The following is an 11,890-nucleotide window of genomic DNA, read 5'->3' as shown; positions in this document are numbered from 1 at the left end:
TTTTGTTACTAAAATTGTTTTTATCCTTGTTTTTGCCAGTAAAACAATTTGCTTTGTGCCTTGTTTGCAATACTGCTGATTAATAATTAAGCGTCTAAAATAGTATTGCAAAAATTACTACTTTTTTAGTTTTTGAGATGCTGTATTTTAATTAAGTGTCTTTTTTGAGTTTTGATTTATTTCAGCCTGGTTGAATTACAAGGTAGCTCATTTTTTAAGGTTCTGTACATAGAATCAGTTTTTTTTTTCCTTAATCAAAAGGATCTCTCCGTATCAGACTTTCCAACTTTTTCTATTTAAAAATTTTTCTATTTTAAATTTTTTTACAATATTAAAGTTACAACATAGTTTGAAACCTCACTAGCTTCTACTGCAAGTTCATTGAATTCAATCATTCCCTAGATATCTGTTTTTTCATCTCTTCAAATTGAGCTTATGATGTAATTGCTGATAGATAGATTTATTTTTTTGGAAATGAAACAACTAAAACTCAGTACAAAGTAACAAAGAAAATTACAGTTGTTTGCTCCAGGATGCAGTAAATGACCGTCCGTAAGGTACATCGAGCCAACTGCACCCCATGTTAGTTAAACTAAACCCTTTGTGCTTTAATTGATGGTGGGTTTAATGATTTGAGTTCAGAGTGTTTTAATTCCTAATTATCTTTTTTATGTAAAAGGTTTGCTAAACGATAAACTTAGCAAAATCATTTAAATGCAAATATGTTTTAAAAGCTTGACATTTTAACAATGTGTGTCTTTTACTTTTTTAAGTTTTTCTTAAAATCTTGGTGCTAATTTCAACAAAAGAATGTCTGGGCAAAACGAGGAAGAAATGACTGTGTCTCCACCTAGTGAAATAATGGATAAAAGCGATTCTGAAGACGCAAACTCTGACAGCGAACAATCTGGCTCGAACGACGAGCCTGTCTTCACTTCCGTGCCAACCTTGGCGCGGCCTTCAACAAGCGATGATGTCACAAGTGGTGATAATGACCTCCCAAATGGTGTGGTGGATGCGGCCAAGGTGTGCGAGGATTTCGCTCGCAACCTAAAGACTCTTTACCCGAGGTACCTGGACGAGGTCGACGGAACCGGAATGGCCGTACCCCTCCTACTGCACAGCGCGGTATGTTTGTCGATAAAAATAAATAAAATATTATTAAGTATTTTTTTACGTTATGTCTGCAATAATTTTAACAGTTGGTTTATGCAATTTTTTTTTTAGGATATTTACACAAAATTGTCGTGACCTTCACTTTGTGAATAAATTCTTTAAAGCTAATTTGTTGAGTGTTTTTTGCTCTCTATGACTTGCTGCGATGATCGGAAATCATGTCTGTAATTTTTATATTAATTTAGTATCTGACAAGTACCGATACCGCCCTAGTGTCGGACAAGTACTGATACTAGCACTTGGCATCGGGTATCGGCTCTGATCTGATATTATCGGCCGTGCAAGTTTTAATTTGTTGTTCGTGATGCAGGCCTTTTGTGATGCTCTTATGAAAGAAAATGTGAAGACAAAGACTCAACTTGAGGAACTTAAGCAAAAATACGAAGCTCTTCAACAGAACACCAATCAGAAACTTGTTAAAGTCGACACTAGTGACCACTCGATGGCAGCAGACGATAATGTGGAGCTGCTGGCGAAACTTCAGGCCAGGGTTAAAAAGCTGGAAAGCCAGAGGACCGAGGTAAATAAACTTATTGTATATTAGAAGAAAGTGTTTAAAATAAGAAATATGGCAGAAAATTGCCTAAAAACTTAATTTCCTCGCACTTAAAGGTAAGCGATGCTTTTCTGTTTAAAATTCAGTCATTTATAAGTTTTTAATATCAATGAATTTCGACTAAAAAGGCAACATCAGTCTTTAGAGACATTATCTTATTATTTATTCGAAACATTACTTTTATGTGGGCTTCAATATTTCTATTATGTGACTGGTTTTAAATAAAATTTGATTTCCAGATTCTCCGCGTCAATCGACAGTGGGACACTCAGTATCGTCGTTTAAAGCACGAATTCGACACCAAGTCGGCGCTAGTTGTAGGGGAAACCCCTGCAAAGACCCCGACGAAGTTCCAGGTTGAACCGGGCCCCTCGGGTTCCACCACCAGCCAGAGTGGGGGTGAGCAAAAGCGGAGAAAAGATGTCGACATTTTGCTCGCAAATGCAAAAAAGGAAATCCGTGCTCTAATGGTGAGATAATTCTTAATTAATTTACCGAACTTTGTAAATTGTCGTATTTGTCTAATTCTAAAAAGCGTAATTAGATGGCACTATATAAAGACAAATTCTATGAAAATCTCAACAAGCTTTCACACAACTGCGCTTTAGCAAGTAAAAATGAAAGCAATTAACATACATGAAGTAGAAGCACAAGCGCGAGTAAAATGCCATAAGAGTCTAACATATCCACAGCACACCTGATATTTGATTTCAAGTTTAGCAGAATAGTCTAGCCAAGCTAGTAACTCAGGTCAGACACTATTTATAGATGTTAAAAGATATGTATATATATATTCTGCAGGCAAAGGCACTGTCACTATATTTGAATAATATAAGTGTATATATATCTTTCAATATATATCTATAAAAAGTGTCTGAGCTGAATTATTAGCTTTTTGGAGTATTGTCCTGTTACTGATCAGGAATTGAGGTCGGTCAAGGTGATTTCCAATATCACATATTCAGTGCTACATTGATTTTAGGTTTAAATTAAATAAAAAGTCAAAATGAATTAAGTAAACTGCTTGCTTATGTTACAGTTTGCAGGAATTAACTTTCTGAATTAGGGACGTCCCATAATATTGTATCGTTTCCGATACTAAGGCCATATTGCGGCCAATCTGATTCCAAATTATTTTGTACTTCGGGATCAAACTGAGCTTTTTCTATTTAATAAGTAATTTTTGTTTGAAAATATAATGTTAACAATAAGGTTGTTTTTGCCTAATAAAATATTATTTTGTAATGTTTTTTGACCAATTTTCTTAGGGATGAAATTGGATCCCAACATTTTTTGTTAAACTTATAAGGTTTCAGAATAAAGTATCGACTATTGGACCTTACAAGCCTGGACTTTAAAATTAACTGAATTATATTCAAAATAAATAATCTGAGCACATCAGTGGTCATCAACCTTTTTATTACTTAATCTCAATTTAGTTAAACTAGAATCAGCATTTACATGCAACCCAACTTTTCTGATGAGTAATACTTGAATTAAATAACACAAGCGATCGATTATATTATGCTTAAATTATACACAAGTTCAGATTCTTTTTTAAATTTTTTTTAGCAGTTTTAATACATTAATTGCGCTCGTCTATCGCAATCATATGCGTAGCCAGGGGTGTCACAACCCTTGCTCTTTAAATGGTTTTTCAGCATTGCTTTAAAACTCAGTCAGTTGCTGCTCGAAACGGTTTGCTAGCATATTTATTTGTGTTCAATACGGCAGTTCATACAATGGAAAAAGCTAAACAAAAAAGTTCAAACTTTTAGCCCCCCCCCTCCAGATAAAAATTGGGGGCTGGCTACGCCAATGATCGCAACGAAATCACTAAAACTGCAGAAATTGGTGATTGATGGCGACCTCACATTGGGTCGCGACCCATAGGTTGGAGACACTGCTCTGTGGATATACAGTATATATTTTTATGATTACAAGTTATATGTATATTAGCATATAGGATTGGCACTAATACCGCCCTAGCATCGGACCGGTTACCTCGATTGGAATCTAGTATCGGCCCCAAACTGATATTATTCTTTCCTGTCCTCGATATTATCCCACATATTAATAACAGAATTTTACTTTTTCGTTTTTTAAATTCATAATTCGTTTTTGCAGCAAGATAAAGGTGAATTGGCTCGGAATTTTGCCAACGCCCACTCTCTCAGCCAATCACTGAAGAGAGAGTTGAACCAATCAAAAGAAATAAGAAAAAAAGTTGAAATGGAGAAGAGACTGCTCGAGTCGGAGAACCAGCGACTTAACCTCGCACTTGAGTCAGCTTACAGGTAAATCACTTTGTTAGATCATGCCAAAAAAAGTATTTTTCTTAATTTTGCATTATTTTGAATTGCAATTAATTCACAAGCTCTTCAGATTTCGAATTATTTTTTAGGAATAATGAAAATCCTAATTTTTTTAATTTAATTAAGTTAGTTGTTGACTTTGCTGGCTCTGAATGATTTTTACAAATGGTGCCAAGCTAAGGATACAAAAGACACAAATAAATGAGTGTTTTACACTTTTTGGAAATGTTGATTTCGTGAAGATATGCTAAACACGGCTGCGGAGTCGGACTCGGGACTCAACAAAACTACTTACGTATGTTAAGTAAACCAACGCGAGTCCTGAGTCCGACGTGCGCATGCGCAAGTTTCGAAACCGTAAACTATGTTGGATAACAGGTATATTTTCCAACCATGTATTGCGGGTAGATGAGTTATATGACACCCTCTGAGTGGTTGATGAATATCCAGCTTATATAGTTACGTAGATGGTTGAAATACAGGCTGTAGGCTCTGGGTCCGACTCAATTTCAAATTTTCCGCTAGAGTCTTGTTATTAACCGACTCCGCAGCTCTGTGGCTAAGAAAGATTAAAATCATAGGCAATTTTTTTGTAAATTTACACACTAGTATTATTCGTCACGTTCCTTTTATCCTGACCTCGATTAAAAACAAGTAACACTCGATCTTTTGAAACCTAAACCTGCCAAAATCTTCGCAGCATCCAGCTCCAGCGAGCGCCCTCTGTACTGCACTCTAGCGGCGAACAACACCACCAGCAGCATCCGCTAGATAGCGACGTGTACAACGCGCTTGATGCGGAAAACCGGATGCGATCCTCACCTTCAGGAACAAACCTGGATGACTTGAAGACGCAAGTGGAAGTCCTACAAGAGCAGGTGGAGGAATAAGTGATCGTGGAGTTTAATAAGATGTTTTTTTCTGAAAACTCTACGATGATATTTTTTTAAAGTTCATTTTTCTATTGTTTTTTAAACTGGTGACAATGGCCATTGTTTGCAACTTCTTTATAACAATGCCTATAAGGGGGTACCCGATACCTGATATTTTGTTCAAAAAAAAAACATCACAATCCGATTCGATACCAAATGACGTCATAACTATGCGATATGTGGAATGGAAGCGTTCAATTTGCTTTTTTTACAGATTGTTAGCCAAAATTTGATTTACCATTATAAGTTCCGTTACTTCAAGTTTTTATATACCTATACAATAAAAACATTTACCTGCGCAGAATCGATTATTTGGTGAAAAATTTGGCTGAAATTACCATATTATTTGGTATCGGATCGGCACCGATACCACCAACTAGCACCGGGTCTGATCCGATGTTATCATACTTCCCCTTGTTCCCAGCTACTTTACAACAATGCCTATTGTTCGCAGCTTCTTTCGAACAATGCCTTTTATTGCAGGTGAAGATCTACCGCGAGGATTTCGAGACAGAGCGTCGCGATCGTGAGAAGAGCCAAGTTGAGAAGCAGAAGCTGTGCGACGAGTTGGTCGGAGCGAGGCACGAGTTGTCGGCACTCCAGCAACAAATCGTGCAACATGAGGCCGACTTTAAGCACGAGAGGCGAGACAAGGAGCGCCTTAAGCGACAGATGAACGCGGTTTGTGGCTTCTATGTTTGTTTGTTTGTTTTTTTACAGTCGATAACCCCAGATAAGTGGTAGTATCGCACTTATTTATTAGTTTTTTTAAACTCTTTTTAAAGTGCCATCAAAACATTTGTAAGGAGTGGTTTGTGATTTATTGTTTTTATTGTTAGTTTTTACTCTTTTAATTTAGCGTATTACTTTGGTGTAAGTTAATTAAATTAACATCATCATAATTAAGCATTTCAATGCGTATTTGTATCACTATAAGATAGATGGATATCATTTTATTTGGAACATAAAAAACATTTCTAAGGAGTGGTTTAAAAGATAGATGATCACGGTTTGCGCTGTATTTTAAATTTATTTATTTTTATTTACTAGTTTTAGACAAAAAAATCCTGTTATAATTAAACTGCGAAAGGTTGCTTCCCGGTTTTCAAACAATTTTCAAACTTTATGTGACGTCAGCACGATTATAATTCCCACCCATTGTTTCCAGATGCATCGCGATTCGTCGAGCCGGAACCGTTACCAGGGCGACGCCAATTTGTTCGGGGGAACCCCCCTCGATCCCCCCGACTACTTCGCACACCGGTTCGTGCAAATTAATAGTTAACATAAAAGTCTTTGACGATGGCTGTGTTTGTCTAATTTTAATTCTGGAAATCATGTGTCACCGTTAAAAGACGAATTCTTTATAATGTTGACAAAGATTTCGCACAACCACGCTTATAATCAGCTAGTGACGTCATGTTGCAATCAGAGTCATAATGACGTCATGCTTTTGTTTTGCTTAATTGCCGCTCGAGAATTTGTTGAAAGTGACAGAAGCAAGCTTCGGGTTCGCAGCTGATGAAAATATACAGATTTATAAAAAGGCAAACTGTCGCACAAACGTTCTTCATCACCAGATCAAGCGCAAATCCCAGCTCAGCTCGATTGTTTCCTTGCTTTTATTTCTTGAATAACGCCATCTTGTCCTCTTATTTGCAAATACGTTTGAACAAAAACAAGTTGATTGTTGACGTAACAATGCTTCCTTTGTTCAGATTCAACGGCGGAGAGGAGAACTTCCACCGGGGGGCGCTGCCGCGCAGGAGACCGAGGTCGACAACAAACAACACACAAGAGGTAATGACGTCACTAGGGGAGTCCGATAATATCGGATCGGGGCCGATACCCGATACCAAGTGGTTGTATCGGTTCTCGTCTGATACCGAAATTAATTTAGATATTTTAGTCATGATTTGCGATTCAGCAACTTCTACCTTAAAACCTAAATTCTTAATAATAGCAGGTTGATGATTGCTGGTAACTAAATATTTAACGCGGAGTAAACTTTGACCTGCTCACCTGGAAAATTGCCGTTAACTGCTTCAATTTAATCTATTTTGCTTGTTTAAACAAAGTAATGACGTCATTGGTAGGGGATCGCGTTAGTTTTGTCAAAAATACCGGGCATTGGTCATCTCTGTTTGCAACCGTTCCTGGGCAGATTCCCCAGCATACGAGCATATCACGTTGCTTGCACGAGTACATCGAAACATTTTTATAAAATCTTCAGCCTTCAGTGGTTTTAATTCGCCTTTAAAAGAAGGGTTTATAATCGTGTGCCACTAAAATACCTCTTCATCACAAAACCACGTTTGTTAAACCAAGTTGTTAAAAGTAAAATCTTGTGGAGAAACCAAAACGAATTATTCTTGTTTAAATCACCAATTTAAACATTCTCAACTTTTATTTTCAGGGGCGCAATCGGAACCAGCACGATTGGTTACGTCACAATGAAGTAGATATCGATAGAATGCTCTCCTACCCACCAGGCGACGCCAGAGATCAGACCAACTAATATCTGCTCTCTGGCGCCAACATGCGGATCCAGGTTTATCATGGGATCGTCGCTAGGTGGGGTTGCGCGGTTGCAGGAAGAAACGTGCAATTCTTGAAGAGGAAAGTGTAGAATGTATTGGTTTTAAACGGGGCTCTTAAGCTTGGGTTCATTGACCTCCTTGGGGCTACCTGGGGTAATTTTTTGGGTTCCATGAAGGCCCATTGAATTCTTATTGGACGATTTAAAATCGAAAGTAACAAACGCTTTGCAATCCATGTGATTTTTTGAGACAAGTTTAATATTTGCATAAAAGCAAGAACAGCAGGTTTCGTAAATATCTTGTGCTGTGACGTCATTTCTTTAAAACTTTCGTCCACCCTGGTCCATGTAAAATGTTTCGGGGGTCCAGAAAAAAGTTTACTAACCCCAGATCTAGCAGCTGGTTACCACGGGCATTTAATAAGCAACTTCAACCTGCCTATTTCCGCCAATAGTTTGGTGAATACCGCTTTTTAAAATCATTGGACATTTTAAAAACTCGCATTTGGTGTAAAATTATATGTTTTTCATTCTTGATGTCCCAAAAACCTAGAATCCCGAACTGTGTTAATGTGTTTCTTGCCCAGTTATACAAACTGTTGCTCTACCAGGCATAGTAATACTAATAAAAAACAACTCTTATAATAATTGTAAATGTTTACCAACGTTTCGGCAACCTATGCAAGCCGCCTTCGTCAGGGTGAATGACACTGAACGCTCATTGTGCAATATAAACGCATTTTTTCTTTTGTGTTTTTCCATATACTGTACTACGAGGGTTCAGTGTCATTCACCCTGACAAAGGCGACTTCCATAGTTTGCCGAAACGTTGGTAAAGAATTACAAATACCAGGGGAGCTGTTTTTCATTATTATCGCCCAGTTATGTTTTTTACCTTTCAATCAGTTCCGATTTTTTTATTTCGTTTTTTTTTTCGCTTTGCTTTTTTGACTTTGTATGGAGTCGACAGTGAGATCCGGACCATTGGAATCTTGTCAAATATTCCATTCCAAAAAGTCGGTGATTTACAAAGCGTCTTTCCAGTACTTTATTTCATTACAGTGTGTTGCGATTAAAATGCACATTTCTGCGCAGTTTACAACATAATATGTTTGTTTTTTAAACCAATAAACAAAATAAAGTTTTATGCGACTTGTATATGTTCATATTTTATGTCGATTTCATTATATGGGCCGAAAATTTATTTTCGGGACATATCTTGTTTTTGCCGTTATTATATGGGCCGAAAATTTATTTTCGGGACATATCTTGTTTTTGCCGTTATTCTTTTTTGGTTTCCTATGGTTTCCTATGGTTTCCTATGGTTTGTTTCAGACCGACTTTTGTCCGAAGCTTTATAGAAAAAGTAGACATCGTAGAACCTTCAAATTTTCAGACATGGCGTAGAGTGGTATGTAGGTGCTTTGTAAAAGTTTATGAGGCTGCACTCCCAGGGGCCTTTGCTTGGGGGGTAAAAACCTGAAATATTGCGTTTTAGCACTTTGTAGCTAACGACAGCCATCTAGCAGCAGAAAAACTTTCATACAGAATTCGTTCATATTCGCTTGCTTTGTCCAGCTCGCGTCGCGACGAGGCGGCTGCTGGCATCCCTGCTGCGCCCTATTGTCCCGCGCGTGCAACATTTGTGTTGGAAGTGGCTTGCCTAGTAAAACTATGCACATGCGACTTGCCTTTCATAAAGAGGCCTCTCTAAGTAAAAAAACCTATTGCTCTTACAACACAAAATATTTTACCACCGCAAATTTAAATGCGAATCCTACAGGCAGTGTACACATCTCTGTTAGCACATGTTGTAATTGTTGCACCATTCAAACATATCAACACCAGGTCTAAGCAAATATAATTATACAAGGGCCGCAACAACAAAAAGCTTAAGTTTAACGCATTCTTAACGACGACGTTACAAAGCTACGTCATAACATGGCGTCATAAATAAATAAATCTTGCGTTTATTGGATTTAAATTGGCAAAACTTTCAATATAAAACGTGGCTTATTAGGCACATAAACGTGTTTGCATATTGCTCAAAACTACAGATTTGAACTCTGTTTCAACAGTGATTGCTCAGACCAAGGCATGGTAAAAATTTACACAGTAAAAGTTGGAAAAAGTATAGCAAACCATAGACGTTAAATCATTTAGAGAGAATGAAAATATTGACTTTTTAAACATGCTAGCTGACCAAAATGTAATAACATGGCCGTAAGCATTATCTACGTAAATTTTTATTGATCAAATGTATGTTTCGATCATTTGCCAAAATCTACGCCATATTTGAACCCCCTTCGCTTCAAAGCCATAATTTATTATATTATTATACACAACTTATAATTGTGTGTAGATATGTTGGATTGGAGTAACATACAGAACAGGTGCAAATAGCAAATATTCTCCAAATACGATGTTTCCAATATTCTCCAAATCGTATTTCATCGTATTGTCGCGGTAATACACAAAGAGGTAAGGCCGTGAATAAAGTTTCACCCAGCGTACAATTAACGGAGGGAAGCATTGCGAGTAGAGATGTTCAAAGCAGAATATCGGCGACACATTTATAATGCTTGCTTTAAATGCAGCGTCAGCATTTTTTCGGGCGACCAATTACTTTGCGATAAGCTTCGCCTAATAATCAAGTGTCCGCTGCAAATTTAAATGCGAAATCTTAAGGCAGTGTACGCCTCTCTGTTAGCACCTGTTGTGCATGTTGCTCCAACCAACCTACCAACATCAGGCCTAAACAACTAGCAAAACTTTCGATTTAATAGTTTGCGTATTGAGAACATAATAGTGTGTTTCATATTGTTTAAAACTACAGATTTAAAGTCTGTTTTAACAGTGATTGCTCGGACCAAGCCATGGTAAAAATTTACCGAGTAAAAGTTTGCAAAAGTATAGCAAACCATAGGCGTTAAACCATTTTAAGTCTTTGGGAGAATGATAATATTTGTTTTTCAAACACGTAAGCTGGCCAAAATGTAATAAAATGGCCATACACACTATCTACGTAAATTCTATTTATCAAATATATGTTTCGATCATTTCCCAAAATCTACGCCATATTTGAATCCCTTTCGCATCAAAGGCTTAAGTGGGGAATTTTTCGGCCCATATCTGTTTTTGCTTGCAGAAACAAGTTAAGGAAAATGAAAAACAAAATATATAATATAAAATACACAATACAAAATTTAAAAAATAAAAAGTATTAAATAAAAAAAAAAATGAAAATAAAAATAAGACATAAAAAATGAAAAATTAAAACAAAAATCAAAAAAAAATAAATCAAAAAAATAAATAATAAAAATAAAAACATTAAAAAATAAAAATATTGAAAAATAAAAATAAATAATTAAGTCAATCAAAAATATTAAAAAAAAAATCGAAAAAAAAAAAAAATTAAAAATTAAAAAAAAATAACACTAAACCTTGAAAGTATACCCCCTGACAAAATAAACAACAACCGCACCCCCGTCTAGTTCTTTTTTGGTTTCCTATGGTTTCCTATGGTTTCCTATGGTTTGTTTCAGACCGACTTTTGTCCGAAGCTTTATAGAAAAAGTAGACTTTGGAGAACCTTCAAATTTTCAGACATGGCGTAGAGTGGTATGTAGGTGCTTTGTAAAAGTTTATGAGGCTGCACTCCCAGGGGCCTTTGCTTGGGGGGTAAAAACCTGAAATAGTGCGTTTTAGCACTTTGTAGCTAACGACAGCCATCTAGCAGCAGAAAAACTTTCATACAGAATTCGTTCATATTCGCTTGCTTTGTCCACCTCGCGTCGCGACGAGGCGGCTGCTGGCATCCCTGCTGCGCCCTATTGTCCCGCGCGTGCAACATTTGTGTTGGAAGTGGCTCGCCTAGTAAAACTATGAACATGCGACTTGCCTTTCATAAAGAGGCCTCTCTAAGTAAAAAAAACCTATTGCTCTTACAACACAAAATATTTTACCACCGCAAATTTAAATGCGAATCCTACAGGCAGTGTACACATCTCTGTTAGCACATGTTGTAATTGTTGCACCATTCAAACATATCAACACCAGGTCTAAGCAAATATAATTATACAAGGGCCGCAACAACAAAAAGCTTAAGTTTAACGCATTCTTAACGACGACGTTACAAAGCTACGTCATAACATGGCGTCATAAATAAATAAATCTTGCGTTTATTGGATTTAAATTGGCAAAACTTTCAATATAAAACGTGGCTTATTAGGCACATAAACGTGTTTGCATATTGCTCAAAACTACAGATTTAAACTCTGTTTCAACAGTGATTGCTCAGACCAAGGCATGGTAAAAATTTACACAGTAAAAGTTGGAAAAAGTATAGCAAACCATAGACGTTAAATCATTT

General features: G+C 36.8%; 1 protein-coding gene across 1 annotated transcript; it reads left to right on the top strand.

Moving 5' to 3' along the window:
* The first annotated feature begins 778 nt into the window (after positions 1–778).
* LOC146134739 (uncharacterized) lies at positions 779–8,698 on the top strand. Its single transcript, XM_083395608.1, has 9 exons — positions 779–1,128; positions 1,487–1,696; positions 1,972–2,202; positions 3,860–4,029; positions 4,736–4,925; positions 5,463–5,660; positions 6,148–6,242; positions 6,698–6,779; positions 7,396–8,698. Exons 1-9 carry the CDS (start codon positions 811–813, stop codon positions 7,495–7,497), a joined length of 1,596 nt encoding a protein of 531 aa, XP_083251734.1. The 5' UTR covers positions 779–810; the 3' UTR covers positions 7,498–8,698.
* The last annotated feature ends 3,192 nt before the right edge of the window (positions 8,699–11,890 follow it).

This window comes from Ascidiella aspersa, chromosome 8, assembly GCF_963924565.1.
Source record: "Ascidiella aspersa chromosome 8, kaAscAspe10.2, whole genome shotgun sequence".
NCBI lineage: Eukaryota > Metazoa > Chordata > Ascidiacea > Phlebobranchia > Ascidiidae > Ascidiella > Ascidiella aspersa.
The sequence above is the reverse complement of the archived record's forward strand: the minus strand, read 5'-3'. Positions and strand labels throughout refer to the sequence as shown.

What these genes read in the sequence shown, in the direction of transcription:
- LOC146134739 (XM_083395608.1), top strand. Translation starts at nt 811, where the DNA reads ATGTCTGGGCAAAACGAGGAAGAAATGACTGTGTCTCCACCTAGTGAA. An exon ending in GCACTTGAGTCAGCTTACAG is followed by an intron (nt 4,030 to 4,735) that starts GTAAATCACTTT and finishes CTAAACCTGCCA; the next exon opens with AAATCTTCGCAGCATCCAGC. An exon ending in CAACAAACAACACACAAGAG is followed by an intron (nt 6,780 to 7,395) that starts GTAATGACGTCA and finishes TTTTATTTTCAG; the next exon opens with GGGCGCAATCGGAACCAGCA.